Source organism: Diorhabda sublineata, chromosome 3 (genome assembly GCF_026230105.1).
Source record: "Diorhabda sublineata isolate icDioSubl1.1 chromosome 3, icDioSubl1.1, whole genome shotgun sequence".
Classification (NCBI taxonomy): Eukaryota; Metazoa; Arthropoda; class Insecta; order Coleoptera; family Chrysomelidae; genus Diorhabda; species Diorhabda sublineata.
Genome location: NC_079476.1, coordinates 13,798,385 through 13,822,234, shown reverse-complemented (window position 1 = coordinate 13,822,234; position 23,850 = coordinate 13,798,385). Strand labels below are relative to the sequence as shown.

General features: G+C 32.6%; 1 protein-coding gene across 3 annotated transcripts in view; it reads left to right on the top strand.

The window, feature by feature from the left end:
• Nucleotides 1-23,850, top strand: part of LOC130441839 (uncharacterized) — a 677,503-nt gene that overhangs the window by 549,820 nt on the left and 103,833 nt on the right. For all 3 annotated transcript variants that reach the window (XM_056775648.1, XM_056775649.1, XM_056775650.1), the window contains exon 4: nucleotides 7,184-7,277. In XM_056775648.1, the coding sequence (XP_056631626.1) occupies nucleotides 7,184-7,277 (94 nt within the window). The remainder of the gene's footprint in view (nucleotides 1-7,183; nucleotides 7,278-23,850) is intronic.

Genomic DNA, 23,850 nt, shown 5'->3' with positions numbered 1-23,850 from the left:
CTTACACCATTGCGTAGTCCTTCTAATATATCTAAAGCACGCAACAACATTATTAATTGATTATTTTCTCAATTTTAATTCATGTGGTCGCAAAGGGGAAATTCTATTGTAAATTCAACCGATCCTGCAGGTTGTTTCATTGAGGCTATGGTAAAGTGTTTACTATCCAGGAAGTTTGACAACAATATCAGCAATAATTTTCCAAAATCTTTGTTGTGAGGCGCGCGTATTGCTCTGTTGCGATGCTCGAAATGATATTATGGGGCAATTTAATTTCTTTCATAGTATTTAGAGTCAGTTCAGGAAATTGTTGTTGCTCTATATCAACGCGTATATTTTCTTCTAGTTTTTAAATGTCTTAAAAACGGAATATAAAAAACATTGCTTGATAGAAAGACCTAACAACTCAGTTTTACTCACACTTGGCCATACAGCAGACATTAGCGAAAATCTCTTAGTACTTAGTTGTACATTCAACTACTCCTTGAGGTTGTTTCATTGAGTCAAGGCTGTAGTAAAGTTTTTTACTATTCAGGAAGCTTGGCAACGATATCATTACTAATTTTTCCAAAATCTTTGTTATGAGGCGCGAGTATTTCTCTGTCTTTCATATATACATAATTTCCATTGGCTAAGCAGTTACCAAATACTTAATTAATAAGATTGATGCTTGAAATGACATTCTATGGCAATTTAATTTCTTTCATAGTATGTAGGTCAGTTCAGCAAATTGTCGTTACTTTATAGCAACGCATATATATTTTTTAAAAGTTTGAAAATGGAATATAAGGAGCATCGCTTGATAGAAACATCTAATAACTCAGTTTTATTCCCAATTGGTCATACAGCAGACATTAGCGAAAATCTTAATACTATTACTTTTCCACCGAAAGGAAGATTTAAGATTGGGACTACCCAAACACCAACTTTTTCCTTTTAATTTATTTTCAATTATTTTATTTTTTATTATTATTGAAAACCCGAATAAAACGACATTTTGATATTAATGATTCCTAGGCTTCGCCCCCGAAACTGAATTTCATGAAAATCGTTGGAATCGTTTCCGAGCATCTGTAAGGAATTGAGACATAACCTCTGGATAAATGATCGTGGTAAAAACACCACATAGACAGATGATTCAAGAAATCAAGTAATTGGACAGATTGCTGTCTTGGTAAAATTCTAGTTTCAAGCAACAGTAACCGTCATTTAAAAGTATGGAGATAAAATATTGTTTCTATTTAAACAATATTATTTTCGAAAAAAGACGGATACTGTTGTGTTGAAGCGGACTGTTTTCTTGTTGAAAACAAATCGAAATACTCGATATAATTAGTCGTTATTACAAAAAGTCATCTTTCATAATAATTCTCTAGCTTTATTGATGGGTTTGTATAGAAATTCTATATTGTTTAATGTGTAATACAATTTGTAGTGAAACGAATTCTCGACAATATCTATATTTTATTTCAAATAATCCATATATAAGTTCAATGTCAAGACTATATATATGGCAAATCGATGAAAGGCTTGTTCAAGGGCTTAATTATCATACTTGTATGTATGGCAATCGATTCGTTGCTAGTGTATCGTAACGATTTTTTTCTATTTTTGACATAGCTCTATGTTTATTACAACTCTTATATAATAAAGGATTCACAGACTTTTTTATTAATACGTTAGCGGAAATTTGTATTTTCTATTCTAATAAATCTTTTTCCTCTCCCTCTAGTGCAAAATTTAACAAGTTTATTATGATGTGCTCCTGATAACCTGACCATTAAGTAGACGGTGTACTGCTGAAAGCCTGGTCTCACTGTAACGTATTTTCAAGGATAAGCCCAAAATTATTATTTTTACACGTTTCTCACTTAATTACCATTATTTCGCTTTCATAGAGAGAGAGAGAGAGAGAGAGAGAGAGAGAGAGAAACACTATTTGTATGAAAATCAAGTGCATTCTTTTCCTAAAGAACTTGAAGCGAACTAGAAGCCATAATTTGAATTCATAGAGATCTCAGATTTTAGCACTATCGAAGAATCGCATATTTTTGTCAACGCTCAAAGTTTTAAATTAAACGATATTCAGACATAGAAATTATTTGTATTTCACAATATAAATTATTTTTAATAAAATGTTTTGTCCTATTTCACTTCATCATACACAATATAGCTTGATTTATGCAAGTATAGCAAAATTAGAAGATTCCAAACTTAAAAATTCACAATTTCAAAGATCAAAATATACCCACTAGAGAAGACTCTTATCATAACTAATAATTACAGTTTTTATGTCACTTACAAAACAAATAGCTCTATGATATCACTGTATATAAGTATATAATCATGTATTCTCGTAATGCAACAGGAACCCGCGAATATTGACTGACTCAAGAACTTTAGTTAAAAAATTGGTAGTATACCAGTTTGCTGCAACTGTACGTTCAAATATATGCTTAATTGTACTATGAAAGAAAATTTCGTACATAACTTAGTTAACAGACCTTTCCTTTTTCGCCATCGTTGGTGTCGGTGAATCCACACAGGCTCTCCTTGTGGAGCAGTTACTATTTCAGAAAGAATATCACGAGTACCATTAATTTTCTTTTCTAACGTTCCTCCGCTATTTTTACGAGTTGTGCCTTTTAGAAATTGTTAAGTAAAAATGAAACCCAACGAACAATAATTTTTTTCACATAACGATGATCATGTAAACTTGAATTTACTGTTGCAGATCCATGAGAAACCCAATCGCTTGATCTGCGCAACATTATTTAGAATGTTTTATTTTGATTCGTATAAAGAATTTATAATTATGATTTGGGTTTAAAATTTCTTTTCCAGAAAATACTCAAACGCAGTACTAAAAGGGCTCAATTCATCTCTAGTACTGTTTTTAAACACGACACCCTAATAAGTAGGCAAAATTATCGAACCTAACAATAAGTACATACTTCCTCGCTTATTGTATATGCCTCAGTTTATAAGAATATTTCAAATCCTTTTAATCCTGTTCACAATGACTTTCATTTCCACATTCTACATTTTTATTTTTAGACTAAAAATTTTCCTATGATTGATATCTCATAATTCCCAAAGATCATGAATTTTCTAGCGTATTTGTAAAAAAAAGCATTTATAGAAATTCTACGCAACAAATCCTTCGACATAATTTTTCGTAGATGGAACAACTCTTCTTATAGAACCACAAATTTTATAGGGTTTCTAAAAAGACATCTAGTAACGATCATAAAAATGTTGGTCTGATAGAATTGGAGAGATTTCTTCTTTATACTACCTACTGGACCCAAAAGATCATTTGATTAGGTAAATTCGAGCTAAGTAGATTTACTGGTGTGATCACTGGACATTACCCAATATATTATTACTTAAGGAACATCTAAGAAACTCTTCACAGCAAGGACCTAAAGGAAACACCTTCTCTATGAGTCGAGGCTTACATTCACGCTTCTTAAAACCAGAAGGTGTAAGCCGAATAGCGTTCAGACTTTGAAAAGTCGTTGCTATCTGACCGGAAAACAGTCCAGGGTACACAATAGATCAATAAACCAAAGGGTTAACGAGGTCGATCGACGACCTTACTCCCTAGCTCATCTAATGTAATAATTTAAATTTTCTCTGGCGCCACGTCGGCTGCATAGTCACGTAATTACAAACTCACATGCACAATTTCAATATGAAGTATTTACATTAGCGAACTATAGAGCTTTTTAAAATACAGGCTTTTCAAATATATCTCTCCCTATGAACATATTGCCATGTTTACTGATTATCTATATTCTACAACCATTTTCACCGACCACATTATTCTTCAAAATATACGTAACATCTACCAAACTTTTTTTGCATGTGATGGAACAGTCTCTCGCATTTGGCTTATATTGCATACTGGAATCATTGGGAACAAAGCTGTAGATCACCATGCATAAGAAGTCTCTAACAACTCTTCAGGTATCATAGTCCAATCACTAATGATCTCAAACGTAAATTGAAAATTTTCATCCAACATCCTCAGCGCAATGTCTGCATCAACAGCATGACCGTACTACACACTACTTTTTATTTCTCCTTGAACTTTTTGAGTAGGGGAATGGTTGTTATACATACCACAACTTCACAGTTATTTGATATTTACAGAGAGTCGTCCTATTTATCATAATTACTACTATGACCGTCAAGCACATATTCACCATCTGCAGACAGTATTCTACCACATACGAACTATTTGATCTGAAGCCCCACAAATACCAAGAAAGTCTTTGAGTCTATCAAATAAATATAATTGTGTGGCAGTTTTTTAATAATTTTTTATGTAATTTGCGCGATTTTCATATTTTTTCTTACCGTGCCAATGACCAGCGTTGTCGAGGCCCATCAAACAGAATTAAAAATTAAAAATATTGAAAAAATAATAAATCCCGTCAATGTTGCTGAATGGATGTCACTTTTAAAATTCTGCGACTGTAAATGGAGAAACTATATGATGAATTTGAAAGATTGTTCATATTATATATACCCCACCCAATGTTCAATATTTTACAAACAAAGCCGTACTATAGAATAATAAATTTATTTATAAACGAATATGTCGAAACTATATCAATGGCAAGAATAAATATATATACTAGATGTTATTTTCAGTAACTTGTTATACATTTAGCATCAGGAGCTTGTATTTTCGTCTATCAATGTTGCAATGTATTTTAAATTTGTCTTAGACGACTGCACATTTGGGTTGGTACGAAAGATGAACCGATATAACATCTCTTTGCGGGAAGTAATGTGAGATCCAGGTCAATTAAAAATATATATAGATCACATGTTACGTTTTGGCAAATTTGAGACCTCTATGACGTCTGTGGGTAAATAAATTTAGGTCGTTTTAACAGTTCGAATATTTTAGCAATACATTAGTTTACTACATAAAAACAAATAAGTTATATGGTCTAAAAATATTTTTCTCCGATTTCAAATCAAATATACACGGTGTTACAAAATGCAAATTGATGTATTTAGCCTAATGAATAGAAATATAGCAATTCCTTTTTTTTTGGAAAATACTAGAAAACGCTCAAGTTCCATTGTACCTTGTAGTAATTACATGAAATTGACGGAAAAGTTGGAAATGTTAAACGTGTCGTATATTATGAATATAATTTGCCATATAAGAGAATTACTGGTTCATTTGTAAGCAATCACTACACCATTCTTACATTTGCTTCAATTAGTTTTAGTTGTGGTACTTGTCCGATTCCCAGTGGCTCATACAGCTAATCATCCAAGCTTCTGTTACCAGTTCCCGTCTTATGCTGGTCGTCTATATTGCTAAAAATGAGCGATTCTATTGGTTATACTTCAGAAATTAGAATTCAGGCCGAAGAAGTGGGACTATTTACACAAAACTACAAGAAACTTGTTATAGAAAGGGATGTCTTTAGGACGTAGCATGACGAAACAAACACCTAAAATAAGAAACCAAAGCACGAATTCATCAAGCAATAATCAGACGTACAATGATATATACGTCAGAAACAAGATATAAGTCGAATGACACATGATAAACTGGTAAAAATTGCAAGGGATAAACTTCCAACTGGAACATTAGGTAGAGGTTGATCACGAAAGAGGTGTAGTGATAATAGAGCCAAGATAAAAGAGAAGGAACAGGCGATAGACCCATTATGGAAGATAAAAGATGAAGTCTGTATAAAAAATCGTACCATGAGAAAATTATATTGAAGCTGTTAGAAAATGTATTGCTAGTTTACTAGATTACTAGCTCAAGCAAATACGGTTTCGTCTTTGTGATCCAAATATTCGATTAGAGGCCATATGAATGTTTCTAATTATTTTAAACTCATTTCTGAAAAGGGGAAATTCTTCTTTTGAACCCAAAAAAGCATTTACATTTTTAAAAGACGACATAATTAATTTTATTTTGGAAGCACCAAATGAACTCTGTCAAATGGATTGAGGACGAGCTCTAATAAAACTGGCTCTACATTGGTTGATAATAAATGTCTACCCCAAAGAAAGTCAATAAAGTTAAATTTAAAAACCAGAATTGAAAAAAATTCATTTATTTTCCAATCCTTTTGCTACCTTAAGCTTTTCACACACACATGTTATCTTACAGCTTGGACATTTGGACACAGGCTCGTCAAAATATGACTAAAAATTCAAACAATAATTTTACAGTCTTTAGTAGTGGCATAATTTTCTCATTTCGACATCGCTAAGGAAGGTTTAAACAAACATCGTTAGTCCAAAAAATCAGGTGTACCGTGCTTGAAATAGGTGGGTTTTTTCCTCGTGTGAATATAATAATTTCAACAAAGAATTACGACACTCGCAGAAAACAGATATCGTGAGTAGAGGCATCATTTGTCTTCACGACAATGCTTGGAAGATACGGATAACAAAACCTATGATATAATCAGAATATTTGATTAGTAACAATCTTATTATTATCCATACAGTCCCGATGTTGCTCCCAGTGGACGTCACATGTTATTCATTTGAAAAAACACCTGCGTGGTGAACCCCATCACAACAAAGACGATGTCAAAATGGATGTTTTGGAATGGTTATCAAGACAGACGGTAGGTATTCATTGAAGACGGAATTCAAAAGCTAATTGGGCAATATGATAGTGATCTAATATCGGTGGATAATGTCAAAAAGCAGATTAAAGTACATATTTTGACGTAATAATAAAATTACTGAAATATCCATGTTCGTTTATTTTATTTCAAAGCTGTACTATATTTCAAATCATAGGTACGAAAATTGGTTGGAACTGATTCTGATAAAGATATACATATATGCACTTTGAATTTATGTTTCAAATACAAAAAAAATTGAATCCAATTTTCCGCATTACGGAATAAACTTTTCGTTTGTCTTTGGATCATAAGTATCGTTGAATTACGATATGTGATGTATTGAAGCTTGATTTATGATTTAAATTTGGTAATCTAGTAAGATTCCACTACTCAATCCATTAAGATGAACATCTAGATTTTTTATTATCCAATATTCGAAGAACTATACTTATTTTAATTCATGGAAAATTCTACCGTAAAGTTTGACGTATTAAAAACATTTCAATGTTATGGTCTTTTTATTTTAATAAATATTTATAGTAACATTTTTTTTCCAGATGCCCCAAGCGAGAGTTTATACATGATCGGGGGAGTATGTGTTGCTATGTTTATGGTTGGACTCATCATCGTCCTATTGGCAGTTACCATAAGGTAATTTAGTTTTTAAGATTAAAAGAAAATTCAGGTACCTGATAGGATGAAGCGGGACTGAATTAATTCTACCAATATATCATATAGTGCAAAATATTTCTTTGGTATTTTCAAAGATCAACAAAATAAATTATATTGAACGATGAAAAAACGTATCACCACGTAAAACCCATAAGGCCCAATGGGACATAATAAACGATCAATGTTTGTACGAATAAAAAAAAGTTTGAAATATTTTGTTATGTCTGATTGGATTGCGGCACAACGAAGATTGATAAGCACTTGGTTTGAGTACAGCAATATACTAGTTACCACATGGAGATGAGCATTATCTATTACTATTGTTTTAATACACATCAATAAGGTAGAACAATTATTTCGACGTCATTATCAATAGTGATGGAATTTTCGCGATAAGTCTGTCGATTTATTTCATAACAAAACTGTTAACTCGGTTGTTATGAAATAAAAGACGGACTTATGAGATAACTTTAATCAGTGGTATTTTATGAGATAGTTACACGAACAAAGTGAAAGGTCAAAAAATTTGTATTCAAGAGAATCAGTCGAAGACACATAATAAAATTAAATTTAATCCCAGAAGTAACCTTAAATACAGTTTTAATAATACGCCGCTTAAAATCATCATACATTTTACGTATATTTAATGTCTTTAACAATAATGCTAGTTTTTCATTTATATTATTGGAATTTAACTTGTAATTCCACGCAGACATAAATTGTTTCCATATGCGTGTTTTATTTTTCTTTTAATACCTGGTATATTGTAATCAATGTTTTATCTGAAATCGTACTGATGTGATCTATTTGGACATCTACATCTATTACTATTATTTTATCAAACCGTCAAACTATTGGTGTCTGCGTCAAATTATTGGTATCGGCGGTTACGACCTTGAAAACAACGAGGAAGTTAGATCAATCATACTTCAAAGACAACTGGTATGTCCGTGGTAACCAGTTGTTTTTGGGTTACGATTCGTCATATATTACTGAGTGAAAGAGTGAAATGATATAGAGCAATCAAATATTCTCGTCAAAATACTAGCGGACTTGTATTGTTTATATTACTCACCTCTGGGAAAAGTAGAATATTATAATAACCGTTTGCGGCCATCCTCAACACACAAAGAAAATGTAGCTAACAAAACGACTTGAATCTTTTCGTTTTGAGATGTCTGAGAAGTACATGTATATCGGTATCGTTCAATTTCTCTACAAATAACCCAACAACTTCCTTTTTTGAGAGCAAGCTCCTTGGATATTTTCCATTTTTTTGGACTGTGTTTGTGCTTATGGGATACGTATAGACTTACATTATTATGACATTTTGACATCACGATTGAAGATATCTAATCAGTCATTTAAGTTTTTTATCAGATATTGATCAGCATTAAGGAACCTCCAATTCGTTCAGTTGAAATTTCACGTACTTTTATTCGATGATCACAAAATACGAGGGCATGGACTGTTTTAACTCCATCTAAACTTGGTTAGTAAAGACGGAATCATTTTCAGGATAATATTCACATAACTTTTACTCACTTTCTTTGATTGTTTAATTGGCTTAGTGTTTTCAACCTCTGAAAATTCAATCAGCACTCGTATATTACAGAAAAAAGTATTAGTAAAGTATGGAGAGATAATATGATCGAATGATTGAATATTTATCAATATTTGTTTTGAATCCGTCCATGAACTTTTAACTCAATTATTTGTAACGGGATGCGATTTGATTATAGACCCACTCTCCCCCAACGGAAAATTAAGTTTGGTTATTCTTTGGCTTCTTTCTAATGGTGTTTATTTTAGTTCGATTTGGACTAGATTATTAGTGAGAGTTGGAAAAAAATTGAAATAAATGTTTACAGCAATTGGATGAAAATGTTAGTAAATGATTTGATGGATTATCAAAATGTAAACCGATTATTTATGTTGTGTGCGTTTTCACTAAATCAATGTATGTCGATTAAACATTTGAAAAGTATACAGTACACTTCCAGATATTTATTTTGTATCAAATTAACCTTTAACCTGACGTCATATCCAGAAAACACACGAAACTAATCAAAACGTTACGAACTCTAAAGTTGCTATTATTACTTTGTCCTGTGCATAAACATTTTTTCGGTTAGTATATTTTGAGTATATTTTTTAAGTAGCAAAAGCAAATACATGTTATTCTTGGTATAGTTTCAATTAAACAGTTTCATATTACTTTTATAAGCAAGTGGTAAATTCAAATGAGGGACACTAGTTTTAATATCATTTGAGGATTATTTTGAAAATTAACGTAAGTTTACAGTTACTGTTGTTTTCAAGAACCTGTACCAGACCTTATACTGGTAACATTTACTGTTTTATTTCTAATATATGTACCTGATGTAAACAAAAATAAAAAATTACAGCAAAATATAATATAGAAAGAAAAGAAGCAAAGGCGATAGAAGAAAAATCAAAGACGATGTTGATATTTCATAGAATAGAATAAAAACTTAGAGATTTCGAAATGATGTAGTTAATCAAGAGATTCGTTCCCTTGAGTAACCGTTTAAGAAATATGAAAAGAAGTATAGAAAATATTTTGGCACAATAGAGAAACCGTATCCAGGGGAGTTTACAAAACTGCGCTATATTCTATACCAGAATTTCAGAAACAATATTCAGAGAATATATGGAATCTAGGCTTGAAGAGCGTTTCGATTGGACAGACAAACAGGAGATAATACACTCAGAAAACTAATGGAATAGGCAATCCAGGGAGGAGAAGAATTATATGTAACATAGATCCGAGAGCAACTTTTGGCACTATAGATAGAGAGGAAATATGGTAATGCTTGTAAGATATGAATAACGCTTGTAAAAGTAATAAAACAATATTGTAAAAAAAAGGAGACGGAACAGTTCGAGCTTTTTGATAATTTTATTGGTAATGAATAATTTAGTAGAAAGAGTTGAAGAAATAGGAAGATATGAGCATGGAAAACATAAAAATATATCCAGTTACACCCAGTTATTTATATCATACAATTTACCGCTTGAAAAAGGATAAGGATAAGTGTGGATAGAGTATTCTGTAATGAATCTGCAGATGTTTTCTACATGTCTAAAACAAATTATAGGACTCTTCTAAAGCTACCGATAATTAAAAGCATGATTATAAAGATTTCAAACAATGATGACTTATACAAAAGATGAAAATAAATCCTTTTGAACAAATCCTGATGAATGTTGTTCTTGTTATCTCTTTCCAATGTTAAGATGTTAGAATAAAGCATTCCAAAAGAATATTTACGATTACAAGATGTATTTCTATTAAACAGTCGAAAAGAATAGTTTTTATAAAATTTGTATTTTGGGTTATTTACATCAGGGTAAATATAAATTTGAGCAATTGAAACCTACCTTCGACAAAATTGATTTGGAGTTGGCATTTGAAACTATTACTGTAAGACACACTCAATCAACTAAAAATAAAAACCGACGTCGTTGTACAATTACTAATATATTTTTTAAAGACACCAATGTGGGAGTCAAATTATTAGCTGCTCTAAATAAGGTCTACTTTTAGCGTTTTGACATAAGCCTATTATTCTATGAATGATAGTTTAAATTTATCATTTTTAAAGTAGTACATCAATTATAAATCATTTAGAAATAACACAAAACAGCAAATAGTATCTTATGTGCTATTTTGCCTAAAAAACACATACCAAAATATTTGGAAAACGAGTTTAAGAGGCTAGCAGTAACAACTGCAGTAGCAACAGTTTACAACTTTCTTTAACGGAATAATAGGCTAAATTTTCCGTGAATAGGATCTGCGGAATGATTAAAATACCAAGTTATTTCACATAATTTTCTAAGATTCATAATATATGCTTAATATGGTTTGGATTTTTCGAAAGACTTATGCACTACTCAGCTTAAAGCCAGTATTATTTACCTATCCCGGATACAAAGTATCAAAAGGATTAGGCTCGGTTCACAAAATGAACTTGCGCACTGTGGTAATCCCACTTTGGCGATGCTATCGTGCAGGCTCTTAGACACGACGCCAGTTGCTGACATAATAACTGGGACTATTTCTACATTTTCCCTGTGCCACATCTGTTTAATCTCAATTGTCAAAGGAATTGACTCTTCTATTATCCACCACGATGTCAGATTTATTATTCGTCAACTGTCTATCGGCGATAATGGACCTATCGTAGTAGAGTCTAAAATTGTCATTTTCGAGCATCTTCTGGATGAATGACTTCGGGTGGTGGTTGTTGTTCTTCATCATCATTGTTCGTGTCAACCTCTGAATACCCTCTAGCTCTGTTTTCGTCCACTTCAGGATTCCAAAAGAGTACGTTAAAACAGGTATGACATAGGTGTTGATTGCCTGGTCTAAGTTGCCTGTATTTAATTCAGATTGCATAAGTGACTTCACTCTTTTGGTGTATTGATCCTGTATTCTAGCTTTTGCATGCTTGTGGTCCAGCAGCTTAGCCTAGGTATTTGTAGGTTTCTCCGCTTTCCATTGCCTGTACGATATCTCCGTTGGGAAGTTGCACATCTCCGTTCATGATATCTTTCTCGATATGTAGAGTTTTGCACTTAGACACTCCATATGTATATCGGTGGAGAATCGATGTGTTATATGGAGAAAGTGATTGATTTGATGCTTATTTGCTGCGTATTGCTTAATATCGTCCATACTATAGAGAAGATGGGAGATGGTACAGTTGGTGTCTCTGTTCGCTTTAATGTTGAATCCGTACTTTGTATCATTGAGCATGGTAGATAAATGATTCATTACAAGGCAGAACCACAACGGACTCAGGGAGTCGCCCTGGTATATTCCCCTACGAATGGGTATTTCGTCAGTACTGAAGGAATTTGGACCGATTTGAAGATGTAGAGTCGTTCACCATTTCCTCATCGTTGTTAAAAGGAAGCTCACAATAGTTGGGTGAACTTTGTAAATCCGCAAGACCTCCATAAGCCAGTAATGAGGTACACTATCAAACGCTTTCTTATAGTCCACGAAAGCAGTGTGTATATTCCGGTGATCTTTCTGTGCTTGCCGAAGGATCCAAGAGTCCATGATAAGCTGTACTTTGCATCCTTGATGATCTCTTCTGCAACCTTTCTGTTCCTCTGCTAAGATGTTAGTGATACAAGCTGTAAGTATTTTATATAAAGTGGGTAAGCACGAGATAGGTCTGTACTGAGAGGGGTCATCCGTCTGGGAGCCCTTTGGAAGCAACCCAGTGCTTATAACGTTGCAATATCTTCTGGGTTATGGAGGAGGTGAAAACATTGCTTCGCTAGAAGTTTTGGATATTATCAACTCCCGGTGCTTTCCAGCTGTTAGTATTTTGGATTACGTCACTGATTTCTTTCAGTATGAAATCATCAAACTGCATCGGAGCAATATTTTATCGCATCTCTTCGGCTGCTATCCAGTCAGCATTTCTCTTGTGGATTTTGGGAGTTGACCACAATGAGGACCAATACTTTTCCAATTTCGGTTTCGATGGTATAGGTTGATTGGTGTTTTTATGGGGAGTAGCTTCAAGTTCCCTGTAAAATACTTTTTGGTTGCTATAAAAAGTATTATTATGTAGCTTCTTCTTTGTACACTTAATGTATCTTGATAAACGTTTCGACTTTGCTTTAAACTTCTGCTGAAGCAGATCAATATACTCACGCAAATGTTGTTGATGTTCTGGATGCTGTGTGTGAGTACCTATTTTCTTGAATATTTTTCTGATGTGGTTTCTCAAGCGTTTAGAGGGTTGTGCATAATTCTTGTACTCCGTTAGACGCCCTAGCTCACTCCTAATGGTATCGATGGAACGTTCCAGGCTGCATTTTTGGTGGTGTTATTGGTACGGTTATTTGTCACATATATTTGATGATTGTGTAGACGAAGTACTGCAATAGCTCCAGAATAAATAAGTGAATGAAGCCGTTCGAGCGTATTGTACTCGGCGCAGATGCCTCCCATTAATGAATCGACCCCTGCAATGTTATTAGATTTTTTTGTTGGTCCTCAGCTTAGGTAATTTTGGACGACGTATAGGGTTTGTGCCCTCACATTCCGCTAATGCCTTATGCATTTCGAGTGACACTTTATTGACGATGTTTGGTTCAGTATTGTCTAAATCGGGTATAGTCTGATTTTGATTGTTAGTGATTATATTTTCATGTTCGCCAGTGTTGTTTCACCGTGTGTACCGTTTGCATCTAGCACTACGGGATAATCATCTATCCTTTGAAGATCTAGAAGGACCTCTCCTCGTATTTGCTGCAGGATAGGTGCAGGAAGCAAATTGTTTTTCACAATATTCCTTCTCTGTCAGCTATTCGTTGTTCCGTTAAATGCTGCAATTCTGGGTACCTCTTAACAAAATCACGATGAATGGCGTATCGGTAGGTGGTTATATCGGTCTCCATGTTGGTTGCTTTGTAATAGAGGTGCATAATGATTGAATTCAACTCACTGGTCCATTTCATGCGCTTCCTAGGCAATCCGGCTTTCGTGGTCGTAGGCACATTGACTTTCGTCGCCATAGAAACAGCAAGAGCCGGTGGAGGAGAATTAGTGATGCGATTGCCGCTACCCGAGGGAGTCTGTAGCTCATTTTTCGAACAGGACCCACTACCTAAATCCTGAACGGGACAAGAGGTTATGGTGGTACAATGCCCATTCACCTGTTTACTCCGTAAATTATACATAATTGTTTTGCATTTCAACCCTACTGCCAGTGGATAAGGAAGATATGAAAATTGAAAAGGTGGCCAAGGGAAGCAAATTATTATTATTATTATTATTATTATTATTATTATTATTATTATTATTATTATTATTATTATTATTATTTATTATTATTATTATTATTATTATTATTATTATTATTATTATTATTATTATTATCTTATCCATTTTAGTTTTTAAAGATTAGTAACTGTTTGTATTTATATATAAAAAGTGTTTTTGACATGAATTTTGTTCTTATTCAAAAAGCTTCAGTATAGATTACCTTCCTTATGTCCAGTCCTATGAACGTATACTGTGATTTACGATATGATGTATACTGCGACCCAAGGGTCTACTGTGTCTCCTTTTATCTCCTTTAATACAAATAACTTAAGACAATTCTACAAAAAGATAAAATATCAAAACTATAAACCAATAATAAAAACAAAAAACAAGAGGGATAAAAGCGAGAGATGGCAAAACAGAACACCGCCCACAATAGATGGGAAATATAGGGAAAAAATACTATAGAGAAAGACTTAACGAGAGAGAAAAAATCAAAGCAAATAAATAAATAATGTTAACAGAGGAAGAAGATGAAGAGGTAAAATGCCCCATAGAAAATGAGGTGAAATAAGAAAACTGCGGAATGACAAAGCTCCGGGAGATGATGGAATAGAACCGGAAATTCTTAAATATGGAGGAGAAAAACTAAGTAAACATATTCATCAACTAATGGAGCAGGTATGGAAACAAAACAAAATCCCAGGCGAGTGGAGGACAGGTATAATCACACCAATATTTAAGAAAGGAAATAAAGAACTATGTGAGCCATCACTATGCTAAATATTGCCTACAAAATAGTTGCTAATTTAATAAATAAAAGGTTGAAGGAATTAGCAGAGAGAGAACTAGGGGATTATCAAAACGGCTTTAGACCAGGAAGATCAACTATAGTTGTAATCCACACTATAGACCAAATGATAGAAAAGACAGCGGAATATAAAAGAGAAATACATATAGTTTTTACTGACTTCATAAGTGCTTTCGACTCAATAAAAACAGAGAAAATAAGGTACAACATCAGATGAAACGCACACAAATAAGGGCGTTAAGCAGGGAGACATTGTGAGAAACGCAGGACTACAAAATAAGAATATTATAACAGGTGCAATACAGATAGTAGCATACGCAGATGATGTAACAATCGTAGCAAATGGACAGAGGTAATTAATAAAATCTATTAACAAATTGGAAGAAGAAGCAAGATATTAAGGACTGGAAATAAATGCAGAAAAAACAAAATATTTGAAAATAGGAGGAAAACCAGAACAGAGAGCAAACCAATTGAAAACTAGCAAATACAATTTTGAAACAGTATCGACCTTTAACTATCCAGGAAACGTTGGGACAAACAACCAGAAAGAGGATAAACGATAGGATACAAAAGGGTTATCAAGCCTATGGAAGAAACAAAAACCTACTAAAAAACAAAAATATAACCAAACAAAACAAAATAAAAATTTACAAAAACCTAATAAGACCAGTAATCACATATGCGATGAAAAAACGGTAATAAACAAAAGAGAAGAAGAACTTAAACGAACCGAGATACTGAGAACCATAACAGGCCCAAACATAATACAGGAAGGAGAAAGAAGAGCAGAGAAAAACGAAGAAATAGAGAGAGAGCTGGGGAAGGAGAATATAGTGAGATACATAAAAACACAAAGGCTCAACTGGGCCAGGCACATATTGAGAAGAAAACCAATTGAAATGATCAAAAGAATAACGCAATGGATCCCATTGTGGCCCAGAAGAAGGGGCAGCCCGAAAAAAACTTGGAGAAACGAAATAGAGGAGGATATAAGAGCACTCAATATAAAAAACTGGAGAGCAAAATGCAGGAACCGAAAAGAATGAAAAATAATAACAAAAGCAGCCAAAACAAACAACCAAACTGTAAAGAAAATAAAAATTAGAAAATGAGGATTAATCCACGTCAAAAAAAAATGATTTAAAGGGCCAAAAGCGATAGCCATAATGCACATTGGATTGAAAGGCTTGATGATGATGATTGCCCAAGTAAAGAATATACATTTATTCCAGTTTTGTCTTGTATTTTGGATTCATCCATATACCATTTGATGGAGTTTCTGTTAATTTATAGTATATAGTTAGGACGGCACTTACTTCTTCAGTTTGATTATTGGGTAATTTTTTTTGCAAAGCTAAGCTCCTGTAAATATTCTGAATGAGTTTTCAATATAATATGGAGAGGTAGAATATTTTGAATCACTTCTAATGTAGTGTAGTGCCATTCTATGTTTATAACCATAGAAACATCAAATTCACATTATCATCATGATAATATTACCAAAACTAGAGTTGGGGAATTGCTTCTTTTTTTCGATCGTCTCAACAATTACGTGTACTTTTTCATTTGCTCAAAATAAAGAAAAATTAAAAATTTCAAAAAACATACCCAGGAAAAAGCATATCGGACGACAATAGTAACCGTATGCAAAAATGAAGAAGAAAATACAACAATTTGCATCCATTGCTCTATTTGTAGGGATGGCCATTTGCGCAAAGGAATACGCTAATTATTTCACTCATCTAAAGATGCTGCTGATTGTTATTTTTACTTCGTTTTTATATTTGTTCTTTGTTTATGGTAGAAACATTAGGACCATTCATATAAAATAAACCACCAAGCACTCCATAAGTGAATAAGGGATCGAGTGTGCCGTAACAATAAGTAATTCCACAAAATATTTTAAATCGATATTCTAAAACAACCATTCATAATTATCTATAATTATGAATATAATCTCTCTCACAAATGTCTTTATCATTTTTCGGCAGTTTGAATAAACAAGAAAGTTTTTGTTAAAGAAAAACATGTTTATTTAAAATAGTTACCGGGGGGAATAGGTTTCCGCGGTGATACTTTGAAGTAAAACCAGTAACGATAGCGGTTACAGCAGATAACATGTTGGTTACAAATAAACTCATTCGGAACATTTGGTTCAAAGAATTCTAAGAAATGATAACATTGAAAAATATCTTGAGTTATTCTTTTAGATCGTGCCTATGTAAAATACTTTTTAAATAATGTTACCGAAAAAGGATCCCAATTCTTAGTATAAATTTAAAATTTTCATATGAAATGTGAATTAATGTAGACCAATTGCATGGATGTACACGGCATAACGTTCTTCCAGAACCTTCATCGAGGCATTTTCATTGACAGAAATGGTTCCAAAACGTTTCTCTTCGAACACATTATTTTCGAGTACATTGATATTGATAACGGAGTTGTTGAGGTAGAAGGTGATTGAGTTTGTATAATTCTATCTTCATCGTTTTTCTTTTCAATTATAAATTGAAGGTATTTGTTTCTTTTACCTTTTTTTCAGTTCCATATTTCTCCTTCAAAATTTCATAATCGGTGGCATATTACTATCAACCTCAGTACATATACCACCGAGCCTGATGTTGAACCTCTTTTTTCCAATGTGGCATATTCTCTGACCAAAGTGTAGAGATCAGGGTCGATGATTTTTTAAACGTAAACCAAAAAAAAATTATAGTAGAATGAAACCCGTTGAAGAAGGAGGAGATTATAATAAAATTGAAAGCAAAAATAATTTACGGGCGATTTGAGTTCCGGAAAGGGAAGGGAATGAGTTTTTAAGGATAAAAAACGATTTATCTCGATTTCCGGCAAAACTACAAGTCCTTTGAAAAAGTTAAATAGCAGAGTTGTAGGTAATAAAAAGGTCTACAACTTTTCCGTCTATACTTTTTTCAAATAATTTATTTAACCGAGTTTTCGGTCCTTTATTTTTATTTCTTACACAAAACAATTTTTAACACGAAATTGTAAGAACACCTTTTTATGTCCCAAATACGCTGTATTCATATTTTAAACTTATTTTGACTTAATATCGAAAAAGTTCCTTAATTATCAATCGAAAATTCTCGCGTCAAAACATCAGTTTTCTAAAGATTTGGCGAAATTTTTGGTCATTTGGCCATTACCAAATTTTCTCAGAAAAGGCCAGAAAAACGAAAATAACTCGCATCCGAAAGTTTTTTAAGCATTTGTACAATTTTTAGTTATTTATTAAAATTGCATACTATAATTACATGAAACACGTGAGACTCCATGTTACATTAACAAAGTAATAGTAGTGTGTTGTTACTAAAATCGGACAGATACAGATAAGTATTTACGCACCCTCTAGCGCTAGAGATACGAACTCCAATTTTTTTAGGAAACATATGTTACAAATCTTTTCACGCAGTTCTATAATAAACGGTTTCTAATAAATGATCGAGAAAGTTTCTTTTTGAGACATCCTGTATATTCAGTTGTACCTTTGATAGATATTTGTATGTGAATAGAAGAGAATTGTAAAGGTGAACAGTTTTACTTTCTTATTGATTCGGATTTCGGCATTCCGATTCATGAGTTCAGACTTATGGGAGTGACAAAATTGATACAATCCATCGATACAATCTAATTCATGGTTCTGATACTATTGTATCATAATTTTAGCTTTCACATTTTTCACTTTCATAATGTGTTAACAATGATTGTCAGTTTTTTGAAATTATAAACCTAATATGATGAAGTAATAGATATATAATTTTTTATTTTTAGATTTAGTCGTATATTTTTTTCTTGAATAAATATTACTACTCTTATTTTAATTTGATCCGAAACAATTAAAGCAACTATGAGACAAACCTTGGTAACGATTGAGAAAGTCTAATTATTATAAATTATTAAATAATAACGAAAAGTCTAGAAATCAATTGGGACTGGAGATAAATCAAGAGAGGACATATACTACCGGTTAAAAGTTAGTGCCCGCCCTATAGTTTGAGTAATACACAACAAATAATAATTCATCGATGTAACCCCCTTTTGCTTTTATTCTTTCGGTGCACAATGTGGACATTCAACAAATTATAATCTTCTATTTGCCTCCATTCGTTTTTCAGTATATTCAAAAGATGTATACTGGAAGTTTGACATTGTTCTCTGACTTCCCTATCAAATTTGTCTCACAACAACTCAATCGGGTTGAGGTTGGGCTACTGTGATGGATGGCCAAATCTATCTATCAAACTATATCCACTTTTTGCGCAGGTTCGAGGAATGCTTGAACCGATAGTTCCTTGGTTTTACCCATTTTAAAACTAACAAGTGTAAATTAGCAGGAACGAAAACAATCTGAACTTCACAAAAAGATGTCTTAGTCCAGAAGTATAAATCACAGCACGTTCTTTTGCGTCTTACTGGCTAACTGGAATTAACTACAATCACAAGGTTTGTTCGCACCTGCTAGTCTGGATCGTTCTTGGAACGGTTATTGGAAGCGTTTATAGATATTTTCTGCACAATTTCCGGCCGTGCTCGGTTCTGGTAACAGTAATCGCTAACAACCAAGTATTGGAAAAACGGCCTCAGGAATAGTTCACAAAATATACCTAAATCTGTTGGAAAGAATAACAAACAAATCAGCCGGTACTTACAAGTTTTAACTTGTCAATTCACCGACAGAATAGAAACATGCGCTAATATAAAGTAAACAAATAACGGACACTGAATATTATATTGTTTATACAACCAACAATCAAAATTACACTATCTAACGCCCATCTCGATAACCAAGTCTTCATAGACTGAAGGAAAACAATTCAACCTTCACTTGACAATATGAAAGGAAACTTATTAAGTGTGTGATTTTGAAATTTAATAAATGGATTATGGTTAGCAAGAATACTCTGAAGGAAATGGATTTTTATTTCAACAAGGAACAAAACATAAATGGAATTTCCGATTTCTTATATCTGAGAGGAAAGAAAGTCGAATAATTAACAATGAAATCCAGAAAAGCAAAAACAACACAGAAATCTGGGAAGATAACTACAGAACTGATGAAATAAAAAACATCGTCTAAAATAAGAATATATAAATCGGCAATAGACCCACCGCAAAGATACGAGACAGATATTAAAGGAGGTCTATGAATAGACAGATGTGAAGGAGATATACCAGTGATCTACAGAGGAGAAATCATAAGAGAGGGCCGGTGAATATGAAATAATTGAGAATCGAAGTAACTAGATCAAGTATTAGAGGATTGGGACACTTACATAAAGATCAAAAGCAAAAAAATGTACTGCAAAGTAAACCGACAGACAACAAGATATAGGAAAGACCAGGGATGAGATGCTATGACTATATTAGGGAGGACGAGAAAAATAAATATATTCAGAATTAGAATGCAAAAGCTGGAAACAACGATGAAGAATCACAGTATGGATAATTGGAAACAAACTACTTTCATTTTTCGATTTAAAAGGACAAACTTTTTATTATATATTTTGAAAAATATTTGTTAATTTTTCTACTATTGCCATTCTTACCTAGAGCGTACATGGATTATGGAACATGTCTCTTCTCACAAAAAACTACATAACCAAAGTAGCCAGTAGAAAACGGCACCTTCTCACACTTCACTGTTCGCCTTTGCTAAGACTCACGAGCTGCATTTTGAATTAGTTAACCAGTCATCGTATTCACCAGATGTGGCCCCTAATTTTTTTTGACTTGCAGGTTAGAAATCTTCATCAATAAAAAAACGGTTATTTGGAAGGGTTAAAAAGGTTACAGCGTATAGACACCTTCGTTGTGGAAGCTCTATTATATTTCTTAGTTGTTCTCCCACTACTGACGAAGTAATACGTGTCTTCTAGAACACGCCATTGACACATGTCATTCAAGTTCTTAGAAACAAACAGATACGTAGTTATCTTGTCTTCACGTATTCTTTTAGGAACGTCAATGCTTTCATAAAGTAGACTCCGTTTGTAAATAACAGACAATTTTTACATGTCTGTTGATTGGGCTCGTGAGTTGCTTTATGAAAGTACTTACACAACTGGACCCCTCACTATACATGAAAAAATTATCCTGTAATGGGTAAAAAATTAAAGAGATGAACGGTCGAACGATGGAAAAGGGAGAAAAAATCAAGAGGTGCTGACTATTTCCACCAAATTTTCAGGGAAATTAAGCACTGTTACAAACAAAAGTGCAATATAATAAATACTATAAGTCCTTGAAATGGTACAAAAACTTAGTGTTCCATATAATAGAAATAACGTTCACCAATTATACCTTTTGCTCCGCCGTGCCGCCACAGCGGTACGAAAGGAATGGATTTATACAGTTTCCGTTTAGCCATTGTTGATTCATTATGTGGTAACCGAAGCTTACCGTCTGAAACCTTCCTTAGTAACCCGAAATTTATCAATATAAGCCACCTACTAAAAATTTTTCCCTGAAGGATGTAAAATAGAAAACGACAAAAAACAAAAAAATAACTGTGTATGTTCGCAGAAACTGAAAAATTACGTCAGTTTTTATGGTTCTGGATGTGAAGGAGAAGTAGACCTTTGTATTGAAACGAACTGTTGCATTAAATTCACTAAGGAATAATTAATTTCAAAAAATATCAAAATGGAATATATTATAAATAGTAGTTTATTAGTAGAAGATAAAGAACGAATATTTAGTTCTAAATATTAGTAAGTATTAGCTTTATTCAAATTTTAGGTTAATTATGACTGTAGATTAACAGTGGCATATTATTCACAATAATAATAATTTTATCGGAACTCATTCTAGTTTTTTGATACATTTCTTTAATTGTGTTATGCGGACTAATCGGGACCAACCTCAACTACGGAGGAAATGAGTTACCTCCTATGAAAATCAACAAATTGAACATAAAATGTTTAAAAATTAAAATTATTAAGGAAAATATGATCGTATCTTTCTTGGGTCAGGAACTTGTGTACCTTTAAGTTGTCATTCGTGTAAAGTACCTGGATTTTATATTAATAGCTCCTCATAATTTTCTTTGTGAAATCCAGATTTGCGAATAATTTCGGAAATAATTATCGTCCTTGGGCAAATACATTTAAACAGTAAACAATTAGTCTTGCTTTTCGACCGAATTTTACTTTCAAAAGTTTTGTATGAAAATACTCACTAATTATCAACGCTACAATGACAAACCAACAGAAATTGCCGAGCGTAATAAGGAAATTAAAATTAATATTACGTGAAAATGCGAATTAACTTTTATGATAGTCATACAGTCGTGATCAAAGTTTATGCTGTTCGAAATGTGCAATAAGAACAGAAAAAATCTCTGGTAAGTCACAAAATTATTTTTATAATTTACGCGTGACATAAAAGTGGCACACAATTAATATGCACTTTTTAAGCATGTTATTTTTCAATCAAATCAATTGGAAAATATCATTGATCCTATCAATTGACGTGTAATAAATAACATCCAAAAGGATTATCTATCTATTGTGCATCCCAACCTCTCTTTTCTTTTCTGTTTCAAATCGTTCAAAGTTAAAACAAAGATACTATTATCAACCAAAATACTACAATTGATGAATCAGAGAAAAATCTAATATAAAATTCAATTGTATTCTCTGAGTCTTGAATGAAATTATAGAATATTCTCATTTTCAATTCCCCATTTTTTCTCCATCATTTTTCTTTATTCCTTCAAGCAGAATTACTGCTTCATTGGTTGTACCTTCTGTGCATATACGATAGAAAATCCTGATTCTAAGAGAAAATTAATTGAATTTAAAAAAATCACACATGATTCGAATCGTGGCAAAGTCGACAAAAAAATTATAATCATTACAAAAAAAATAGATAGTAATGTGAGAAAAAACATTATGGCTATTCTGTTTTTTATATCACTTCAATCTGTGGTTAAGTTAAGTAACAAAGGATCAAAGAATTGAGTACAAATATCATTTTTTAGCCGTCTTATTACATACTGAAGAATAAGCAAAGAGTTAGCGACTTTTTGACTATCTTTTTGCATTGTTGCTGTTGTTTGCAATGTTTACAAACACTATCTAAATCACACAGTAAATTTTCAAATAACCTACTTTGTCAGTATCTATATGCCCATATATCCCTGGTTAGTTTAAAGTGTGTCTCTGTAATTGTCAATGAACTTCTTAGTGGTACTGCATTATTGTTAGATAAATTATTTGTATTTTAAATAAATATACTACATTAGTGAAGTATTAACAAAATCCTGAAAAACTGAGTTGAAATACAAAGTAGAACACCAAGTAACATCGGGCTGTTCATTTTCTAACCAACCAGTTCAAGCAAAATATTTTGACTATCATTTTAGAAGCTGCAGATACCAACTTCAACATTGTTTTTGATGTCTGATATGAATAAAAATTATGATTATATAATCAGACTATTATACAATTGAATTTAACTTAATTTTATGCTAGGTTATATTTATATTTTGATTTGGCAGACACTAAAAACGTACTGAAAATTGAATAGGGAATAATTGAATAAGGAACTAGTCAAACTCTTTTATTTTGCTCATAAAATTATTGTTACTTTTATGTTTTTTCCACTTTACCTGAGGGTGCAAATTAGTTAATGAAGATTATTTATAGATAGAACAATTGAAATCCAAGCGAATCACGTATGTGTTTTTTTTTTAAATTTAATTAATTTTCTGTCGAATTCATTATTTTTACGAACCTGCGTAGAAGTTACAACCATTGGAGCATCTGCTTCGCCATTAAAAAATCATATTTTTTCGATTATTAGAAGGGTGCAAATAGAATTTTTGATATATTTAGCTGGTACAAATTAATATAAAGCTTCTCGGTTTAATCAAAATTATTTTTCTGTCAGAAACA